We start from the raw sequence: 23,297 nt of genomic DNA on the forward strand, positions 1-23,297 counted from the left end.
TGGGGCACCCATCAGGAAATGGGCAGGTGCTCACGCCCCCTGCAAGTCCCTGGCCATATGCAGATTTCAGATATCATGTCACATTTGACCTCTGACCTCTCCTTCAAAGTCAATAGACCGTCAAAGTGATAAAAACTGCTATAACTAGTTAAATCTATGTTTCTCACTGACATTCGTATTGACAACATACAGACATTTAGGGAATGATTCTAATTATATTGTTACTTTGAACCTCTGACCTCTTCTGTAGGATTAAATAAGGTGAAACATTCATAAAATTTCTTTTATCTTTTAAAAATAGGCTTAAAATTGTGCAACTTTTGTTTGTTTTGGTAACATTTATTTTATTATGACTTTATGCACACAGCAGTAACAGATTATCAGTGTTTAGATACATAACAGTTTGAATACATGTAGAATTCTCATGCATACTTTTAATATTTATTATTAAACATTTAAATGAATTTTATTAAAGAATGAAATAAATGTCATGCATGTACTATATTCACATGAAAAAGGTTTCAAAATATCAAAGAAAACACAATGAAAATATACAAAATACAGCACTATTCCCTTAATAGTAAGTACTGCCCCGACAGTGAGTTGCCTTGGTGAAGGTTTGTGTTGTTGGAGTGCATCTTGCTGTTGTAAATTAACTCATGATTGTATAATATTAGTTGTCTGTATGCTGAGCCACTACAAATAAGTTAACAGTAAACAGTGCCCTCTACTGACTGAAATCACATATGGCGCTATTAAAATGTAGTCTCACACGGCCTTTGTTTAGAGACTGCAGAGTAAAGGAGTTAGGGAACTACAACACTCAATGACGCACATTTTTTTCCAAATCTACAAATATATTGTTTTATATATTCGATTAAACCAAAATCTTTTGGTGTTTGTATATGATTTAACATTATTAACCTCTTAAGAACTGAGGGAAAAAACGCACCTCTCTGTTTATCTGTGTCAACTACAGAGGACATAATGTCTCAGGGGGAAATTTACATAATTAAAGTGATGATATTAGGAAAAAAACTTTCCAGATAGTCATCATTATCGCAGTTGTAATTTCTGCCCATTGGGTAATTTCAATGATTTCTTTTGATAAACAAATTCCCTGAGATTTAAAAAGTTAGTTTCTCGAGTGACCTGGGCAACAAGGAAGCAGACATTATGATAAATGAACATAAAAACACAATGAAAATGCACAAAAATTCAACTGGGATAGATTACTACTGGGTGGACACAATATCGCATCATATATAATACAAAATCTAGATCAAAACGGGAACAATTTAGTCTGTTTAAAGCAAATTCTGCATTTGGAAATTTGGTCTTTAAAATATAAACAAGATATTAGAGCAGTGGCATACAGTCCCAACAATGCCGCCTGACCATCCAACACCAGCGAATGAACTTCCAGCATCCGCGGATGACCTTCCAGTAGCAGCGGCTGACTGCCCAAAACCAGTGCCTGAAATTCCAAAAGCAGCGGCTGAATGCCCAGCCACAGTGGCTGACCACCCAGCAGCAGCGGGTGGCCAACCAAAGGCAGCAGTTCATCGCACGACCACAACGGCTGACTGTCCAAAAACAGCGGCCAACCGTCCAACCGCAGCGGCCAACCTTCCAACCACAGCGACCAAATGCCCAACTGCATCGGCCAACCGTCCAAAAACAGCGGCCAACTGTCCAACAAGCAGAGGCTGACTGTCCAACAGCAGATGCTGATCGTCCAACAGCAGAGGCCGACTGTCGAAGAGCAGAGGCTAGTTCTAAAAGTAATAATAATAAAGACAAAATACATTTCAATAATGGTATAATACACTATAGTAGCAGCACAATTATATATAAGAAAAATTAAAGAACATATCCGATATAATCTGTACAATGAGTAAATAAACAGTCAAACTGCTGCAAAAGTATTTCATGAACTTTTTTGAAATGCATAATGAGGTAAATTTGCTGGGGGAAGCATTGTGTAGCCAACTAGTAAAATTAGTGTAAAAAAAAGTCTGTAAGTTTACATACATGCAGATTCAGACAAACACAAACAGTTTCACTTAAAGTTCCTAACTGAGAGAAGTGACCCATGTCGACCATATCAGGAGCTAATTAAGTTCTCTAAATAATTAGGAATGGTGGTTCCATAATTAGTTAAATGAAGATACTATTTTTGTAGTTTTGCCCCTATACTCCTCCACAGTGGATTTTAAATCAAACAATCAAGATGTGATGGAAGCAAAGACTTTTAGCTTTAATTAAAGGGATTTTACAAAAAAGGTTGTGTTAATTGTTTAGGAATTACAGCCATTTTTATTCATAAGCCTCCGTTTTCAAAGACTCAAAATTAATTGGACAGAATGACATCATTTTAGATCAGGATTGTTTTATCATTTGGATGAGAATCCATTGCAGTCAATGACTGACTGAACTCTAAAAAACATGGACCAAATGCTGTTTCCTCTCTTGAGATGCTCTGCCAGGCCTTTAATGCAGCCATCTTCAGTTTCTATTTGTGGGGTTGCCTGCATTCAGTTAGATCTAACCAGTCCAGTCCAAGGCCAAGATGCAGTGAAGCCCAGACCTCCCTCTCCTTGGTCCTGGGTGCAGGTTTCCCCAATCTTCCCCAATATACTATTTATACGATTGGGGAAACCTGCAGTCAGCTGAGACTGAAGAAGTCACTTTGTTGAGTGACGAAACATTTCTCCCACTGAAAACCCTACGCCCAGATGAACAGAATCAACTTTTTGGGATCCATAGAGTTCTCTTGTTCCCCTCATTTGTGAACAACACTCCAAGAAACTTAAACACTTCCACTTGGGGCTGCAACTCATCCCTGGGCACTAACCCTTTTCCAGCTAAGAACCATGGCCTCATAAAAATGACTTACTGTTGGTAATGCAAACTAGGGTCTCACTGAGATTGTGCAGGGACCGAAAGGCTCATAAGAATGGGCCAGGTACCCAATACTCCGAAAGTACCCACCACAGAATCCTTCAACATGGTGACTTATTTTCTGCAAGTCTACAAAGCACATGTAAAGTGGTTGGAAAAACTCCCATACACACTCAAACAGCCCAGAGAGGACAAAGAGCTGGTTTAGCATTCCATGACTTGTTCTTCAATCTGAGGTTCAACTAATGGATGGACTCCCCTCTCTGGTACCCTAGCACAGGCCTTCCTGGGAAGGCTGAGTAGTGTGATCTGCCTATAGTTGTAGGGAAAAAAGAATGGAATCTTCCTCATCCACCTAATTTTCATCTCCAAGGATATGTTTGTTAATATCCTCCTCCTCATCTTTTCTGTGCCCTTCTTTAGAGTCTAGGAGGAAAATGAGCCTCCGTGTCCTTGACTATGTCCACCCTGCAAGCAGCAGCTGAGCTGGATTCACCACTAGGCTTCGCTGTCGTGTCAGAAACACAAGCAATGGCTTTTCAGGCTGCCAACACCATTCCAACAATCTGCATTATGCAGCAGTGCTCGCAGGAGTCTAGGTCTGGCAGCAACACTGTGTGTGCTTGACACCCATACAAACATTGAAAATGGGGGGTCTTCCCCTGAGATGGTCAACCTGGAAGCAGTTGGGTGGGGGCGGGGCACGACCTCCTTAGCCAGCCGCCACTGGCATTCCCCTGACAGGATCCAGTAGCCATAATTACCAATGCTCAGCTTTGACAGCTACCAATAGCCACAAATACAAAAGGCCACTTTCTCCACTAAAATATTTAATTACAGCGTAATAGATATTCCTGAAACCCAGAAAACCCATGTTCATGGACTACTGTAACAGCTGCGTCATTGAACAGTTAAATGAATTATCCTGATCCTGGACTGAGTAACTCTTATGAGCTTCTCAGGGAAGAAAGTGTTAGTGGGATTGGGAAGCTATATTTTTTTATTTCTATGTGAAGGCATGTTATTCGTGTTTTTGTTTCTATTTAAAAGCTATATGTTCTGGTAGTAACTGGTGAGGATTGTTTGGTTTATGTATTCAAAGTAATAACTATAAACCAGTGCCTCAAATGTTAAACTAAGGAATAAGAAACTGACCCCTACAATGAGGGGATCTGATATATAGTTGGGGGCATTTTGCTGACATGAGGTAAATCCTGTTAAAACGAAATGGTCACTGTAAACATTCAAGAAAACCAGTTATGGAGTTAATAACATAAAACTTCTACTACATCTACTGCTAATTTCTACAGTAATTGGGAATTGGATGTTAATAAAAATATTTTTGGAAAGCCAAGAGCAAAAATCAGGGGGAAAAACAAAATAAAAAGCATTAAAAGTAAAATAAAAACAACAACATTCAACATAAAAACCTGTATTTATGGGAATTAAGTTCTCTCCATCATAACATCTCACCTTTTTGTTTATGCTGATAACCTGAAGATCTGATCTCATCCTCTTTTTTGTTTGGCTGCAGATGATCCTCGTCTTTGTCTTCATCACACATCAGTCCACTGTAGCAGTGGGGATTGTTTTCAGAGACCATGATATCTATTTTCTCTAACAGAGCTATTATCTCATCTTCATCTGTCATATTTCTTGTACATGTGTGGAATCTTTTTTCGGTCAAACCACTGTTAGCTTTCAGGTCTGCCAGTGCACTTTCACATTTTTCACCTGGCTCACGAGTTACAACAGTCATTACATAAGGAAGAAATCCTTCTCCAAACGTCTTTTCTAGCCACTGAATCCCTGAGCTGTAATGGCTGCAATGCAGACCATATGGCACCAGTAAGAGAAAGACATGAAATGCCTGATCTGATGGGATTTTAGCAACATTTTGGAGACTGATCATATTAATGACAGAGATTTGCCGACCACACATATCATACAACTTGGATGAAAACTGATCCACATTGGATTTCTCTTCGTGGTCAAGTAAAATGTTGTTTGGCCCAATCTCCATGGAATTTGTGTCACCAAGTAACACAATTGTGAGCTCAGGCAGTTCTGAAACAAACCAAACAAAATCAGTAAGTTTAAAATGCAAATATAAGCTATAAAATCCAAGCTTCTGATTAAAAATATTACCTTTGTCTTTATCTGCAACTGATTCAGACGTAGTTTTAGTCTTGCCCTTTTCCTCATTCTCTTCTGGTTGTTGAGCTTCATGAGCATCGTTCGCTAGAAGGCACTAAGAAAAGAGTTACAGTGTGTTTTTCCATAATTTCATTGTGCATGTACAATGACAATAAAGAGCTATTCTGTTCTTCTATTATAGGGCAAAACATTCAATCAAAACATTTTAATCTCAAATGAAAAAGAGAGGTTCAAGTATATTTAATAAATGCTCATTTGAATGAAAAATAAAATAACTTAAATATGAGATGATAAAAATCTAGAACCACTCATATCACAGCAGGATTTCAGACTAAAACAGTTAGGTGTGTTTTATTTACAGACAGCCCAACAGGTTTGGACTTCAGACAAAGACAACAAACGCCCACATCATTACACTTAATCACTTTCTAAATCCTGAGCATTACTTCCACCAGTATTTCAGTGTTCAGAGTGAAACATTAGATGTAAACTCACATTTACTCTGCATCCTATAAAGATTATGTTTCTTTCTTTGTATAAAAAGGCCAAAACTGGTTATCCAAACATGAACAGAGAAACCTGAACTACAACACACACCAGGTTGGTGTGACTTTGTTATTTACACAGGATGCCATTTTCTACTAAATCTTTACATAGAAAATACTACATAGTCTTGTTTAGAATCCTGTATTTATGACTCTGTTTAGTGACATTTTTGTTTGTGACAAATCTGACACCATAAACCAAATGCAGGTCACAACAGGTGTGTGGAATGTAGAGGTGAGCATCCAAATGTGGCATGCAGGCTGAACTGCTCCAACAGTAAGCGAGCCTTTAAAAACCAGTAAAAAAACCCAACATTAACAAAAACAAAGACAAAAGCCAGTGATGAATAACAAGGACCTCCTTCTGGAGAGCACACGAGGGACCGTACACAGTGTTTGTGACAATGAGGGCTGATGGGGAATGAGAGACAGAAGCTGTGAAAGTAATTTCACACAGTTGAAAGCATGCAGAACAATCACAAAGGAGAAACAAACGAACGCGAGCCACCAAAGTAACTTGTGGAAGTAGAAATAAACAAGAGCCAAGTGCACTGACACACAAAGACTAACACTAAACAAGATCCCAAATAAACAGGACCACAGGAGGACAAAGGTGCAAACACAGAACAGTGAGGGGAACAAGTCAAAAAAAAAAAGAAAGAACTGAAGCAAAATAAAATAAAAGTTAAACTAAAAATGTAAGAATGATAATAAAAGATGAATCCAAAACTCAAAGTGACAGAAAGTCCTATTACCACGACGATGTAACTGTGAGATAAGGACATCGGTGAAATTCCTTTACCTTGTTGTCAGCTGCCGTCTCCTCCATCTGAGCTGCAGAGTCATACAAGAGAAAGAAACACAGATATCTTGCAGTAACAGGAATAAAAGCTATTTAAAAATGAAACGCATGACAAATGCACTTCACTATTATAAGATCCAGTGTGTAAATATGCACCGGTGTGTAAATATAAACCCTTTTTCAAAATCATTTCAATTCCGCTTCATCAGCCTCTCATTTATCTGACTGCCGTGTTTCAGAGAGAACCCTTTACTGTTTCTTTTGCTCCACCACCGTGTTTGATCCGCTGATTTGCTGTTGATTTCTTCATAGATTGTAGTTCTTTACTGAAACGAACTGACTGCATCTTTGTTAACAAATTAGCGCATTATTAGTAGAAAATACTCTGCGCTTTTCTCTCACATCAGCATTTTTCTGATTTACCCCGCTGAGTAAATTTGCCCAAACAACATCCTCACAGTGCTCCTTTTTACTGATGTGACTTCAGGCAGCTTTTTAGTATCATTTAGACCTAAAGGCAGCTTCACATTATTCAAAATGATAAAATGAAAAGATTCAGTTTGAATCATATATTTGAAAGCGTATTCTGTAAGCTCTGTAGCATGGACTCACCTTGTGTTCCTTTCCTCGGGTCTGCTTTATCTGAGATCTGAGGTACTATTTAACTCCCTACCTTAACAAATCCCTCCTACCTTCTTTTGACGGAACTGTGTGCAGTGATCCAGGAAAACTAATTGTACATAAAACCGGCCATTCAGCAATGAAAACAGGTAAAGAGAGAGAAACAAAATTCAAGTCAAGACTTGCAACTTACAGAAAACCCCGCGTTTGTTGCTGTTTGATACTGAGACCTGTAAGGCTAGTTAGACTTGATTTTAAAATACCACCAATTGGGTTTTGGTTTTATGGTGTGAACTAATGCGACAGGGACTTGATTGCAAGATTTATCTGGAAACAAAAAAACTGTAGGCTGAGTGCAGCCCAAGTGAAGCAGGTACTATTCTCCAAGAAGGAATTATAGTAAGAGATACAATATTTACTGGAAACATGGAGGTGACATAGAGCGTTAAATCCTACATTTATGCTCGCTTGGTTTTACCTTTTCAACTTGTTATTGAAGGCAAATACACACACACACCCACACACACAGATTTTATCTTTTCTCACAGGTGGCTGCTCTACTTATTGGAATAAATAGGAATCTGACAAGATATGAGGGAATACTTCCAATAGACCACAATGCACAACAGAGGAAGCTAAAGAAAACTCTCCTTCATGCAGATGACTCATAAACAAGAGACAGATAAAATCATTAGTACATAAAAATACTTAGAAAAGTATTTCTGTCTGACATGCTAAAACTTGCCAACCATGCCTGCTGTTTCTGTCCACTATCTCAAATCACCTGAAATATCCCTAATTAACCCAAATTTCCCTCGGGATTAATAAAGTATTCTGATATGATCCACAGTTAAAAACACTTGTATGTATGCATCCAAAATGCTGCACCACGAGTACTGACAGGGACTAGAAAGAGAGAGCATGTTTCTCCTGTACGGCTTCCCCTCATCAGCTCCCTCTTAAATCCAGAACTGAATTTAAAATCCTGCTTCTCACATGACCTTATAGTATCATATATCCCCATTAGAGCACTTCACTCTCGCACTGCAGGCCTACTTGTTGTTCCTAGAGTATTTAAAAGTAGAATGGGAGGCAGAGCCTTCAGTTTTCAGGCCCCTCTTCTATGGAACCAGCTTCCAGTTTGGATTTGGGAGACAGACACTAGCTCTACCTTTAAGATTAGGCTTAAAACTTTCCTTTTTGCTAAAGCGTATAGTTAGGGCTGGACCTCGTGACCCTGAATCCTCCTTTAGTTATGCTGCAATAGGTGTAGGCTGCTGGGGGACTCCCATGATGCACTGAGTATGTCTTCTTCAGTCACCTCTCTCATCTCTGGCTCTGTTCCACAGCATGTCTTTTATCCTGTCTTCCTTCTCTCACCCCAACTGGTCACGGCAGATCGCCCCTCCCTGAGCCTGGTTCTGCCGCAGGTTTCTTCCTGTTATTAAAAGGGAGTTTTTCCTTCCCACTGTCGCCAAAGTGCTTGTGCATAGGGGGTCATGTGATTGTTGGGTTTTCATCTCCATGTATTATAGTAGGGTCTACCTTACAATATAAATTTAAAGCACCTTGAGGCGACTGTTGTTCTGAGTTGGTACTGTATAAATGAAACTGAATTAAATTGAATTGAGGTCATTTGAAGAGAAGTGGAAAAAATCGAACAAGCAATGATTAAAACAAATCACACAGACCTTATAGACCTGGGTTTAAACCTGTTTTTTAAGTCTTTTACTATCGGGGGCAAATAGACATAAGAGCAGTCCAAAGGTCATTTATTGTTGAAAAATTGGAAAAACACTATGTGGGCAAAGGGGCGTGATAACAGGCTCTGCCAGCTTTCAGATGAAACAGTAATACTAAGAAACATCTGAAAAATGAACCAGATTAAGCCGTCATGCTTCAAGCATTACCAGACTCATTGAAGCATTCTGTGGAAAAGGTGGTATTTGCAGAAGGTGTGACAAACACTTCAGTGCTAGTCTGGACGCAGCGTTTTCAGTGGGAGAAACGTTTCATCACTCATCCAAGTGACTCCTTCAGTCTCAGCTGACTGCAGGTTTCCCCAATGACTGAAACCAGCCCACAGAAGGAACAATGGACTGGGAGGTCAGTGGTGTTTGATCAGTGGGCCTTGATCAGTGGTTGTTGATCAATTGTCAGGAGAATTTGCATAATTATGATAAAGAAACTGACCTCCCAGCATTAAAAATTTGATTTAATTTAATTTATACCAACAAAGTGACTCTATTTTAGGACCAAAGTAATTATCACAAGACACATGAGCCATAGACGTCCAGGGTAACTGGTGACCTAAAGAGCCTAAACCCAGTAGGCATCTCTTTGTTTGAGGTGATAATACTATTTAAAAATTCATGTATATAATTATCACTATTAAAAAAATGTTGTATTTTACTGTATATAGTAACCATCTGTAAATATTATAGGATTTTGGCTTTTTTTAATGCGCTGATATAATATATCTCCAATTCACTTTTCTAGCTGTCAGTTGTGCTGCTGTAACAAGTGAATTTCCCAGTGTGGGATTAAATAAATTTTATATTTATGTATGTTTGGTGTCCACTCTGGGCATCAAATGCATCAATAGCTTCTATACCTGACGTCGTGTTTGGTTATATCATCTGACTCTCCACTGCAATCGGCATACTATTGCATTTGAATGGCATACATCCTATTTTTAGTGAGATCTATAAAATCAACCACAAATGGTTTCAAGTTGGTACACAACACGGATTGTAGCTCCAGTTTGTCTTTAATGGTTGGAACCCTCCTGAAAAAGATTCATGTGTGTATGAGTGAGTAAATGAAGTCTCCCATGAAGAAATGCGGCTCTCAATGATGTCCCATTTTGTTTTTCATAGTATGTTTAATCTGAACTAAACTAAGGCTCGGCTATTTACTGGTTATTATGTAAGGTAGTTTTAGAAAATACATTGATCTGAGGGTTGTCATTGTTATATTTGTAGGCAAAGCAAGCACATCAGAGCGACTGTAACAGCAGTTATGCTGAGTGTTGAGGTAGCACCGAGTGAAAATTTGGTCTTACTCATGCTCCTGATGCTACTGATGCTCCCAAAGCATTTCGCAAGCCAGCCAAAAGATGTAACAGTTCTAACTCAGCGGCTCCTCCTGATGGGACATATCTGAAACACCTCACCTAGGAGTGTCCAGCAGGCTTCTAGCTGGCCTAACAAACTCATTTAATCACACTGATAATCTCCATTTGGCAGCTAAATACATTTTAGCTCGCTTGCTGACAAAAAAAATGTACTTACACATACCAGTGTATTTATTCTATCACCACATGACCTGTGCAGCTGCAGAGCTTTGCTGTTTTTGAGGGATTCGTCTTAAATTCAGTTTTGCACACACATTTTCAGGTGTGCTTTTGCACGTCTTTGCAACAAGCGTGGTGAACACAGAGTTGTCGAAGACATGACTGAACCCAAAGAATCGGTCTACTACATTCACTATTAAACATTTACTTAAGTGACAAAAAATCATAAACTGTTTTCAAATAAATGAAAATTGAGAGATTAAGAGATTATGATTGTTAAATTAATGCATACAATGAAGTTGCCGGACATGCAGCTCCATTACCAAGAGAGGCTGCAGCAGCCTCAACATTACTTCTTCCAAATAAAAACCAGACCAGAAGTCAGGCTTAGTACACAACCTTGAAGGATGTATCAGTTCCTAAAATTAATCTGGAAGATAGATAAAAGAGGAGGTTTGTGGAGGAGTTATTATCAAGGATGCACAGGTGTTTTTTTTCTTGTTTTTCTTCTTCTTCATGTCTTTAGTTTTGCCTCCTGTCTTTTTGTTAGTGCCACTGTGTCCAAACCAAGCATCACAGCAGATCTTACTCTCATCTTATAAACCTTTGCTTTCACTCTTTCTGCTATCATTCTGTCACACATCATCCCTAACACAGGTCTCCACCTGCTCCACCCTGCCTGCTCTCTCTTCTTCACCTCTCTTGTGCACTGACCATTTCTTTGGATGGTTGTATTTAAACTCCTCTGCCTTAACTATCTCTGCTCCTTGCATGTTCTGTTTCCACCTGTCTCCCTCTAATTCAGACACACTTCTTTTGTAGAAGCGTTGTCACCTTTAGTGTATATGAGGCAGGGTGCACAGCTGAAACACTTCTCAGAGTTTCTTATTTATTATCACCGATGTCTGACGTTGTGCAGCACTTTATCACATTTAAACAGGACTTGTAAATAAGCTGACTCCGGCCACTGTAGTGGTGCAGACCATCCCCTCTCAAAGTAGGTCATGAGTCAAAGTGATTTACAGTCTGACTCATGACTGTTCACAGAGCCAATCAGAGTCTATGAGGCAGGATCACAGTAGACTGAGCTGCATTGTATCAGGATCAGCCACGTTTTATGTTTGCAGTAAAACATTAAGATAAGGAAATCCAGAGGACAGACTAATAGTGGGAGTGGGATTACATCATTAATGGATAATGTAAGCAGATATTTCATGTTTTAAATCAGTCTTTTATTACACCAGCCCACACTTTATTCAACATCGAGTCTAACACTGATACATGTTTACTGAGTATTATAGTTGTTACAGGAGGTCATCATATAGACTTTGGATTAGTATTAGAATTGAACCTGTAAAAAAACAAAATAAAAACAAAACAATCCCTTCTGTTAAATTTATTTACAGGGACTGTAATGTGTTAATATTGAAACATAATGCAGCTACTTTGTTCCTTTAAATCCCAGCTTCCCTTTGACACCTCAGCCCTGCGAACTCTTTATTGTTCTTTTAATTTGCTTCAGAACATCATGACTACATAGTGTTAGTTGTCTGTATACTGAAAAGCAACAAATAAATAGACAGTTTAATATCACAACAGCAGTGTTGTCCAGGAAGAGGGGGGAAGTCTGGCATCATGACTGAGTACTGGTCAGTTATTTCCGTGTATATGCATGTGTAAAGGATGAAGGATGTTTCTGAGGAACAGAAAGTCACACGTTCCTCCCTCGTGAACCCAGGTCGCTGGACAGTTTCAGAGTTTTGACATCTATACTTTTATCTCCTCCTCTTCTTCACTTAATTCGTGAGACGCTTCGCGGCTTTGGGAAATAGATTGGTTTGTACCGCTACTGCTCCTCCTCACTCCCTTCGTGAAGGATCCTCCACCATAGTGGCGGGACAGCACGTCAGCAGCCTTCTGGAACCTTTCTGCCTCCATGACAGGCTCCGATCTATGAGGGGACCGAGCGGACGCATCCGGTGTCCTTACAGACTTCCTGTCCTCCTCCTCTGTCAAATCAGACGTACCAGAGCACCGCCTGTTGTTTGTGTCCTGCCCGATTGACCCGCTGCACACGGAAAGGTCAGGTGAGGTGACTAGAGGGGTCTGCACGGGCGTCTCTGTTAGCGAGCTGTTGTCGTCTCCCTCCTCACCCTGCTCTTCCTCCCCTGCCTCTTGGCTGTGATTGGATATCCGAAGGCGGTTGGGGTCGTCAATCAAGCCCAAGACCTCAGCCATGAGAGAAGGGCCGAGGTCCACAGTGAAGGAAGTGAGGGAGTCCGAGCGCGTACGTGTTAGCCTGCCACTGTCTGGTGCCGAGCCTTTCTGCGCGTTTCCATCATGGAATTGTCTGTCGATGCGGGAGAGGCGCGGCAGAGTGACAAACCCAGACTGCAGACCTGCAAACAAAGACAAAAAGATGTGAATTAATTATATTACCAAATCAAACGAATCCTTTTTTTGATCTGCGAACAAGAACAAACATAGGCTGAACCTCAGCTGATCATGAAATGACCACATGTTGCTTAAGTTGCTTATATCTGCCTACAATTACTACAAGCTGCTTTATAACACATCTCCCCTCCAGCTCCTCCCTGCAGTGCCATATACTGATCAGTGTCATATCTGCTCTCTACTCTGATTAGTCTGTTGGTCTTCTGCTGCTGGTCCTGCCTCCAGCTTTCCATGTATGCACATGTGAGGTGAGGACAGATCCTCGCTGCTTTTTACACTTTTTGAGTTACTTCAAAAACAATTATCTTTGCAGTCTGAATATCACAATCAGAAAAAGAATAATGCCTGTATGTTAAAAAAATAATAATAAGCTTTAATTCTTGTGTGAGCTGGAGGTTATGTTCTGCAGTTTAGCTCTCTGACCAGAAGGGGGCAGCATGTAACAACCCACTGGTAATGTCAGGCTCCACGGTGCCTAACCAACGATAACTCACGCTGTCGTAAACACTGTGAATTAGTGTCACCATCACTTACTGTTAACTGTCAGTCAGCAGAAATGCAAGAGCAGTGAAGGGTGTTAAATGTTTTATAATGGAAGTCCAGCAACGTTAGTGAAGTGCTGGTGATGTTTGATTGATTTAGTTTTAAATTATATGTGTAAAAATTTGAGAAATAATGTTTAAGAAAAAAATCCAGACTGCAGAGCATCAGTGAAAAAACTATATATGCAAATGACAACAGAGGGCGAATTCAAGACTGATAAGAAAAAGCTCGTGCCTTAGCTCACTGACTCTCTCTCTGATGGCTTACATCATCAACTTTGTGTGCATTCCTTATGAGGTGGGTAATAAATCTGGAGAGCAAAAGGGGATTTCCAGTCTCCACACTGCAGACCGCTGCCTGATAAGCTCTGAACACTCAGCAGATATAATGAATGGTGTGTTTATGGCGTTCACTGAGGCACACGCACACAGAGATGACAGGAAAAGCCCTGCGAGTCTTTCTCTTTCTTCCAAACCAGCTGTGTGTATGTGTAAGTGTGTGTGTTTATGGGCCTAATTGTGTACAGGGGTTGCCTTGGTGATTCCAAATGATTCAGAAGATGCCAGCGTGTTTACCGGTTGTCCTGGAGGAATGTGGGAATGGTGCTGAAAGAAGGGCCAGACTTTATAGTCAAAGTCTGCTGGAGAGTGAGCTCAGACGACAATGAGAAATTGTATCATAGTAACAGTTTGAATTTGAAGAACATAGTTCATCTTGAATATGACAGCATGGCTTAGATACTGGCTCGCTGCCTGGTTATTTTGGAGCATCACATTTAATTTTCTATATAAATACCTTTTGCAGGAACTTCTATCTCAACAACAAAATAGCACAAATTGGCTGTGATGTTAATGTGGCATTGGAAAGCTTCTAAAAGACTAGAAGATCATGACGTCAAACTCATATAATCACCTTGGTTTATGCCCCTCCTGCCAATACTAATCATTCTTATGCTACAATAGAAAACTTTGTCCCATGTGAGGTGAGGCGAAACCACGAGTTCCACATTTATCAAGGCTGTCAAATGTCAAATGTCAGACCAAGTACAAAAAAAAACCAGACGATGCTGATGTGTCGTAAAAAATAATAACTACAATTTCAGCAACAGGATGCAGTTTTTCGACATTCAGTCCGTCTGACTGGACAAATGTGGTATTCTCTATCCACACAGCTAACAGCACTGCTACTCTAAAACATGCTCTGGTTACATATTGTATTGTTTTTTGTAGTTCTATCCTCTCTGGCTGACCACACAAACTTCTCTACAGAGTTCAAAGGATTAAAAATATGCATCTGCTGGTGTCAATACAAAAACATCGTTCATAGAACTAATTATTCCAGTCCTTTAACAGCTTCACCGACTTCCTGTAAAATACCACACTCAGTCTAAGATTCTGCTTCTTACTTTAAAGTCTCACCATAGCATCGCACCTCCATTCCTATTTTCTCTCTGATGTTCTGCACACTTCCCCTCCTTTATATACTCATGGGATCCCTCTGTTGATCTCTTTAAACCACCTGCTCCTCTGATCACCACAAACTTTTGTGGAGCTTTTTTCTTTGGAATTCTCTCTTTTAAAGCTTCCCTGCTCTGTTTGATCTTTAATTCTATGATGTATTAACTTTTAATTTTGTTTCCACCTGTTATTTTATGAATACTGTGCCTTTTGGCATTTAATCGCTCAAAACCTTCAAATGTCAAGGCAATGTTCGTAGGCATGTTTTGACACATGTAGTCTAGCCTCTGTAGCCTCTGTTGGATAATAAAAACTAAAAAGATCAAGAATGTGTGTGAGATAAAGGAGGGGCTGAAGACTAAAGTATATTCATTATTATAAGAGGTAACAATTCTGGTTATCTTGCTGGGTTTATTTGTGAGGTTTCAGAAATAAGTTTCAAAATAAGCTTCTGTCACAACCTCACAGGTTTATCTGACGTAACAGGAACAAGCAATTTGTAAATGGATAGTGCTTCTAATGGCTTATATTGTGACCTTTGACCTTTTCAGCCAACTGTGCAGTCCCACTGTCAACACGAGCGCACGCAGTCTGTGCTCGAAGTCGATTAATCTGTGCCGCCGTAGCTCGTGTGACACTCTTTCAGATAACACGCTGCTGCCTTCTTAATAAACCGTTATATTTGCGTATGATCGGCGCCTCTACATTTTCTCTGCTCACTTTTAATGACGATAATCTCACCGCTAAGATGCTTTACATAAGTCCAGTCCCATGCTGGAAGTGATTATCTGTATTATCTCACCATATGTGCAGAAGGAATCATCTGTTGAGCTGATGGAGCTGGGGAACAGCACCCTCTGCAGGCACCCATTAGATGAGTCTATGTTCAGCTGGGGCAAGGAGATCGCATTCTTGATGATAGGTGAGATATCTGGCGGCGGGGAAGACAAATCGCGAGAACCCCCTCGTGGCCGCGGACCAGAAGTCTTGCGCACATGCCGAAAGGTGCGTGTGAAGAATCCTGTTGTTTTGGAGCTGCTCGCTGAGTCTGGACTTCCTGGCTCCCTGATGCCTCCGTAGTTGCTGAGGAAGGAAGTGTCGCCAAACACATCCCCGCCACGACCGACGTGCATGGTGTGGCGGAAATCTCCCAGCGGTGGGCTGATCATGTCCACAGAGAGGTCGCTCTTGAAGCGACGTTTCCCTTGAGAGCCAGACACAAGGCCTTTAATCCCTGGCAGCTTTCCAAGACTCATAGTGGCAAAGAAAAGTTGCGTAATTTCCCTTTAAAATTTGAATGGAAACGCCTGGACTCTGATTACACGTCAGTCAAGTCTGAAATCCAGTTTGGGGTCCACTGGAAAAAAAAAAAAGAAGGAAAAATTGAAAAGCCTGGACAGCGAGGAGAGAGAACAGAAATATGTGGTCGTTCAGTCAGCAGAGAATGTGTGTATAATCAATTCTCAATACAGTCACAGCCAGCTATTCATCCACTGCCTGCCCCCGGCGTCCTTTTACATCTCCACTCTAAGATGCCAAAATGAATGTAGAGCCATCCCCGTCTATTTCACCCTCTCTGTCTCCACTCATTCACCGCTGCTTTTGTCCAAAATGACCAAACGTACTTCTACTGCGCAACTGTAGATTTCGGTGATGACAAAATAACAAAGATAAACGTCAAACCACGCTTCCTCTGGTTACCTCAGCCTGAGAGCATAAGGCTGACTGAGTAGTTATTCAGCAAATTAAGAAAAGAAAATCACTTCACAGCTGAAAGGACACTCAGCTGTCAGACAGCTGTTTGAAAACAATAAACCAGGCTGGTTTTTATAGTGCTTTCACTTAATTTAATCCTTTGTTTACTCTTGAAGAACTTAAATTTTGCTTGCACACATTAAGAGAATTGTGTCACCAGGAAGTCTTATGAAGGTGTGCTTAATTTCCCTTTTATGAGGCTTTTACACAGAAACAAACAGCAGACATTAAAGGGTATAACAGAAATATTACTACATTCCTTCACTTGACGTACTTTCTCTTCTCACTATTGCTGATAGCCTAAATTAGCCTAAATTTGAGACAAACACTTGAGTGTGTGCCTGAGGTGTTACTCAGGTCTCTGTGGTTTCTAACCGCACTTTAGCAACCCATGAACATTGCATGCACACAGAGCAAGCAGTGATGAAATGCATGCATCCTGAATCACTGAATGGAAATTGTCAGTCTTTTGCTTTTATTGGTCAGTGAGCTTTATCTTGCTTGAGGTTCACAAGCTTTCAGGTACTTTCTGTAAAGACTCAAAAAATACAGCTGAAATTTAACACTGCTGCATTTCCGATATTGCTTACTGGCATTAAGTGTTTGTTCTGAGAGGGTCTTAAGTGTCTTATCCACTGCGCTGTTCTCCACTTGTCTTCCTTAGTGTCCGAGCAAACAAAAAACAGAGCGTCCGCTGCCATGCACAGTCTACCGCTGAAAAGATTTATCCATGTGTGGCACCACACTGTCCACAGGACATCCTGTCCCCAGGCCTTGTCGCCCGGCTTCTTTGTCCTCTGTTCCCTGTTCCCTGTGCACCCAAGAGGTAAAACCTTTTGAGAGCCAACGAAAGCAATCAGAGCAAAAGAAGAAGGCTGATGCGCTCTTGGAAAGGGCAATAAAGTAAAGCGGTGTAATCCAGTAACTGTTTCGTCTGCATCGTTCTGGGAGAACGATAAAGCTCCTTCAGGATTGTCCGTGCACTGGATTAGCTGCTAATCCCTTCTGTCTTCCCTCCCTCTCGGACTCCCTTACTAGCCTTCTTCAATCCACTTAGGACTTCAGTGTTTGCCAGGTAGGTTTTCATTCAGTTCACATGGGGCAAGCTAAAGATTAGGGAGAAAAAAGGAGAGAGATGAGAGTTACACGCAAGACCAAACCCTAAACAAGGAGTTTTCAGGCAGACATAAATGCATCAGAGCTCTAATATGTTGCACTGCTGGGATTATTTGCTGGGAAGTCTGTGACCGAACTTGACAAATAAAACCTGACGGGGAGCTTACAGAGTGTACTTAGACTCACCTCCTTACCCTTTACACACTTTTGTAGTTTAGAATCTGATTTAGTTTAATGTTGAAGCAGTGACTCGACAGGTGGGGAAATAATCAGCTCTTTGAATAAACGACTCTCCAAAAACATCCGAAGGTCCCCAGGTTCTGTTTTTCCTGGACACACTTAGAGGACTGTCTTCCTTCCTGCTGAACGAATGAATCCAAGGCAAAAGGAGCACTAGTAATCTCCAAACACGAGACCTTTCAACAACACAGCCAGCGATGGATTAACAGCACAGGCTGCAGGAGTTACTAGCCGAGGCTGCTGCCAGGCCAATCTGGAAGTGTGATCTAAGAACTTAAGTAAGATGATGGCACCACGCTTGCTGGGCATAGGTATGAACTAAGATCGCTTTCTATTCATTTTTGGTTACTGATAGAGTTCCAGCACAAAGATTTTGAAACAGATAACATTTACTGACCTGAAGAAGGGAAAGAAATCAGAGGAAAAAGTGGACATATTTGCAGAAAGAGCCAATATCCATTCATACAAGAAGAGGGAAAGTCTGGGGATTTGACCACTTCTGATCTCTCAGCTCAGCTTAATAATACTTAGCTTTAGTGATTTGGGCCTGTGCAGCACAAGAAGGTGAGTGACAGATAACCATTAACCTCAGAGGCAAACATGCAGTGTAGATGACAACACCAGCCTTGGAAAGAGTTGGATTGGAAACTGCTTTGTGCTGTTGGGAGTTTTAGATAAAATCCCCAACTTTTGAATTCCTTCAATTAAAATAAAAAATATGACTAGCTTTTTGTTTTTATTCCTATTTCCTAACACATTAGTATTACATATGAACGAGTGGAGCACCCTTTCAGGCAGAGTGCAACTTGTGTTTTTGGAGCTAAAATTTACAGATGTCCCATAAACACATCACGTGCAGGCACTCATGACCTCAGAGTTTTGAAAACAGGGACGTTAGGAAGATTCAGTCGCTGCAGTAAATGCTTGTGTCTGTGTGATTGTGGCTTCAACATGTTGCTGTGTAGAACAGGCAGAATGGTTTGCAGCTTTCTAAAAACTGCTGATCCAAACATGTCCAGCTTTCTTTGTGGGGAGCAGAGTAATGACATTTAAAAAAAGACAACTTTATGGCCTGTCCTCACTTTCTACACCCATTGAAAAGGACTTTTTGAGAATTCGGACTAAGTTTTAGGTTTGGGTTTAGAACTAGGCCGGGGTTAAGTTAACAATTTTGTCAATTTGTTCTGATGGTTAAATTTAGAAGTAAGAAGCTTGGCAATTATTTAATGTCAATGATCGCAAAGATAACTAAACAAATGTGCACCTGTGTTTCTATGTGCCCCTCCCACTACACACAGAGTGGAGCAGCTAGCAGTCACTCTAGGGCAGGGTTGGAGTGTTAACTTTTCCAAGTTAACCACATTAGAAACTGGGACTGTTGTGGAGGGCTGCATCAATGAACTCAATTCAATTCAATTCAATTTTATTTACATAGCCCCAATTCACAGTCATAGCTGCCTCAATATTCTGCTTATTATGAATTTTATCTCTATGTAAGCATTTTTGGTGCAGCCATCCACAACAGTCCCAGTTCCACATGAGGCCCGTTTGGCAAAATTAATTGCACACCCCTGCTCTAGAGTAAACGCTGCATAAACACTGACATCATGGAACAACTTTTCGCGTACATATAAGAAGCACTGGTAGAACTGGCCTCAAACTCGGTGCTGCACTCACTCAGGTTCCTAGCGATGTTTGACAAGGACCATATGAATCGCTATCGATGCAAATGAAAAGCAAACACAGGGACAAAGTCTCCTTGAATTATTACTACTAAGTGTGTTAATCAATCACAGCTTCTCATGGTGCAGCTATTATGTTTCTCCAGCTCTTCTAGCTGCCAAATTCTTCTAGGTACATAACAGACTTTTATATAATCTTCTTCCCCCTCCCCTCTTGTGACTTTGTGAGCAGTAATTCAGCTCAGCTCTCCATGTAAAATGAAGTGTAATTCCGGCACATAAACTCAGTTTGGAAACTTCAGTCCTACAATTGGCCTTGTTAGGAACACACAGAAAGACGTTTAGATGTGCTAAACATGCTAATTATCCCTAAATTGAACCTGCGGGCATCCGTAAACAAACCTGTTTCACATGAGCGGCCGGGCTGATTGCAGACACAGTGGCAAACATGCAGGTCTGAAAAGTGTAATGGGAACAGCGTGCAGCTGGGAGAGCAGACCGGACGCCATCAATTATGTGCATCAAATAAAGGATCTGGGGACGCTGATGAGAAGCACATTTATACCTCCGTCTTTAAGTGTGTGTCCCCCTCGGCTTCTATTTTAGGCTTTCACTTTAATTAATCTCACTGTCCTTTGTCTCTGTCTTTCCCTATGTCACAAAAACACACACACTGTCAAACATGCTTCCTGTCTCTGTCAGTCACCCAGCTGCAAGTGGAATTACCGCGTTAGTTAAACATCTGGTACCACAGACCCACAAACTGCAAAAATGGGCTCTGGAGACATCTGAGAGGCTGGCAGCGAAACATGGTCGCATGTAGACTTATATGGAGATGCAAGGCTGAGTCAGAGTGGATCAGCTCTGAAGTTGCTTCCTCCCCTGGACCGGAGGGCCGTCGTCCTCTTAGAGCACTGCACCAGCAAACTGCGGTTGAGGTCAGAGCACCCTGACCATTACACACAGCTCAAAAATACAGCATGCGCTCACTTTACAAGGATCGACTGCTGCAACGTGGCAATGCACTTCACGGCCTGCCATGAGGGTGTCTGTGCTGCACACGTTCAAGAGCACTATACATGATTTGACTCTGTCAGTGATGACTGAGAGGTGTGGGTTTACGCTGATTCAACTGATATCACAGTGCGTACATGGAAGCGCTCACTTGTATATGACCTTTCTTTTCCTTCCTCTGTCGCGTACCTTGATGTTCTCTTGAGTCAACAAAACTTGTGCAGAAACACTGAAGATAACAACACTAACACTCCCCGACGGGTTCACTAACTTATTTTTTAGTGCACAAATACTGTGAGGAAAGCACTGCAAAACAACTGCAGGGTAAGCAAACACATCAGTCACTGTGGCCTTGTTTAACACTCGCCATCTGTCACTAGTTTCATGAATTCCTTTTTTTATGTTTGGGACTTGGGTCAACAAAACTCTGGGGAAACAAGGCCCGGCAACAGTTACGTGCAAACACGTCTGATTCTCTTTGAGAGCATCGCCTGACAAAGGCTATAATGAAATCTGCCAAACTTCCATCAAGCAAACACAATGAGAAGGTGCAGTTGATGAAATATTAAACTGGCAGTTTAAAGGAGTAATTATTAAGCACATAAAGCATGTTTAGTTCATTGTCCTCGTTCACTCACCATCTTCAAGAGAGGTCAGCGATTAACACAGGCCCAAGCCTCTGAAAGGACTCCAGTTGTTTAGATGGTTGAAGGGCAGCCTCTCTAACAGTGACGCCAGCTCCCTGACAGGCTGCCAGCCCAGTGATCTGAGACCTGGCACAAATCTGGGACAGTTGTTCTGTGGCTCAGCTGGAGGAGAACACCAACCAATTGATTTAAAACGCTTAAACCAAACAAAATCTCACCACCTCAGTGCACGTTAAGGGCTTTACAGTCACTTCTGTTTTAATTTGATTAAAAACACAAACCACCTCTGAGTTTGTGGGAAGTGACGCTGTTAAAGAGGATGTACAGAAAAAGTTACGCAAAAAGTCACTTCAAATGAAGTGACTGACAAGCTCGGGGATACAGAGAGACGTTTACTGAACAATGATGCTGCATTTGGATTGATACACCTGCAATATATGAACGGTGTGAAGCTTGGATAGCGCTTTTTGTTTGTTTCTTTGTTACTTTGCAGAGACAAACGGACTCTGTCATTGGAACAAAGGCGTGTAACAGGTTATTACAACTGAATAAGACGCAAAAGTGAAACAGCTCCATGCTGTTCTTCTCATACACTGAATGCATGCCTAAAAACGCACACACTGGAGCGTAAATTCATAGGAACACTTTATTCAGACCGCGTAACTGCACCTCGGCTATAACTTTTGCTGTTCTTATCGCAGGCTCATTAGCAGTTCTCGGTAAATTTCAAGCCACATGCACAAAGCCATTAACAAACTCCCTCGATTAATCTTACCTTAGAGAAAAGAAGGGAAAAAACGCAGAGAGCGGATTCTAAAAAAATTCGAGGTTACCATCTATTTTCGTTTTCATCCTGCTCGGTTTGCGGCGTGCACCGTAAGTTTCTGCTGGGACATCAGTGCACCGCAGCAGCGTAGCGGATCCGTGCTGGTGCTGCTGCTACTGGCAAGTGAACTGGAAGGGGATGGGGAGGAAGAGGAGAGAGAGAGAAAGAAGGGTGTGGGTGGAGTGGTAGAAGGACCTCGGAAGTGTGAAACCCTGCCTTATGCATGTATGTTATAGGTGAAGCAATGCAAAGCTAAAACCTGACCGAGAAGGATCAACATTAACTCAACATAAGAGGAATGAAAAGAAGAAAGAGTGTGAACAACGTGCAGATCTGTTCATCAGGCTTGTGATAAAGCAGAACGACTCAAACAGCAGAAATAGCTGACACAGTCACAGTCACAGGCAGGTGTGAGCCTCATGGAGGGCTGGAGGCTTTAATAAGAAACTATAGTGGCCGTACCCACACTGTCCAGCCACTGTGAGGTTATACTTATAAATATGAGCACATGTCTAGAAGTTTTGCTCTTGTTTATTTTATTTTTTTTAATGTGCATTTACTTCCTGTCTGAACTCATCTGCATCTTTAGCCCTGCCTTTGGGCAGGAAGCAGTAACTCTTTATCAAAAACATGACCTGATATGTGCAGCAAATACACAGACACATGCACACGCCCTGACCTTTATTCAGATTTCCTCATATCTGCATAGATGTCATCTGTGGGTTTGTGGCTTTTTGAGGGGAATAAATACACTCGTGGCCAAGCTTATGTGGGCATGCAACTATCTGTTTGCAGGTAGGTGTGTGATTGTGTGGGATATCTGTGTGAACAGCTCTTTAACAAAGCACATATCTCACACATATATCCACAGCAGACACAGAATAATTCTTTACTTTAAATCTGTTAAACCTTTGCTTCAGTTGACATCCATCAAACTCTTTAATATGACTTTTTAGAAGAGTTTTGGTGCTTCTTATTCTCACTAGTTTTGCTCTTTTAAACTGAGATTCAGAGGTTAAATTATCCCCGTAGGTCCACTAATGCCTACTTATCACTCACACCAGCTGTTGTAGTCCCAGAAATGAAAAAAAAAAGAAAAGTCTAAAGATTTGACTGGATAAACAGAAGCCCAGATGTCTGATCTGATTACCTTATGATGTATATATGACAATGAAAAATCATTTTGAAACCTGCAAAATACGATCTCATTGCAAATGTTAAAGAGCAAGATAAAAAAGG

General features: G+C 41.0%; 2 protein-coding genes across 4 annotated transcripts in view; both read right to left on the reverse strand.

Moving 5' to 3' along the window:
* LOC113021132 (interferon-induced very large GTPase 1-like) overlaps positions 1–7,065 on the reverse strand; it is a 240,720-nt gene extending 233,655 nt beyond the window's left edge. The window contains exons 1-5 of the mRNA XM_026165603.1: positions 7,021–7,065; positions 6,409–6,440; positions 5,053–5,155; positions 4,378–4,971; positions 3,842–3,850 (exon numbers count right to left, since the gene is read on the reverse strand). Of these exons, the coding sequence (XP_026021388.1) occupies positions 3,842–3,850; positions 4,378–4,971; positions 5,053–5,155; positions 6,409–6,435 (733 nt within the window). The 5' untranslated portion in view covers positions 6,436–6,440; positions 7,021–7,065. The remainder of the gene's footprint in view (positions 1–3,841; positions 3,851–4,377; positions 4,972–5,052; positions 5,156–6,408; positions 6,441–7,020) is intronic.
* A 4,469-nt stretch (positions 7,066–11,534) lies between these two features.
* On the reverse strand, positions 11,535–22,181 carry cdc42ep1b (CDC42 effector protein (Rho GTPase binding) 1b). 3 transcript variants are annotated; one of them, XM_026165656.1, is made up of 5 exons: positions 22,008–22,181; positions 21,224–21,394; positions 17,124–17,639; positions 15,581–16,135; positions 11,535–12,723 (listed from the first exon to the last, which is right to left on the reverse strand). In XM_026165656.1, exons 4-5 carry the CDS (start codon positions 16,032–16,034, stop codon positions 12,092–12,094), a joined length of 1,086 nt encoding a protein of 361 aa, XP_026021441.1. In that variant the 5' UTR covers positions 16,035–16,135; positions 17,124–17,639; positions 21,224–21,394; positions 22,008–22,181; the 3' UTR covers positions 11,535–12,091. The 3 variants fall into 3 exon arrangements, with proteins under 3 accessions (XP_026021441.1, XP_026021443.1, XP_026021442.1); XM_026165658.1 differs by lacking the exon at positions 17,124–17,639; XM_026165657.1 differs by lacking the exon at positions 21,224–21,394 and having other exon boundaries at positions 15,581–17,639.
* Positions 22,182–23,297: the final 1,116 nt, after the last annotated feature.

The sequence above is a fragment of the Astatotilapia calliptera genome, chromosome 4 (assembly GCF_900246225.1).
Source record: "Astatotilapia calliptera chromosome 4, fAstCal1.2, whole genome shotgun sequence".
Classification (NCBI taxonomy): domain Eukaryota; kingdom Metazoa; phylum Chordata; class Actinopteri; order Cichliformes; family Cichlidae; genus Astatotilapia; species Astatotilapia calliptera.

Bases quoted from the DNA above. Each gene is read 5' to 3' on its own strand.
- cdc42ep1b (XM_026165657.1), bottom strand. From the start codon at position 16,034: ATGAGTCTTGGAAAGCTGCCAGGGATTAAAGGCCTTGTGTCTGGCTCT. The intron at 12,724-15,580 runs GTGAGATAATAC...CTTTGTTTGCAG, and splicing joins TGATTCCTTCTGCACATATG to GTCTGCAGTCTGGGTTTGTC.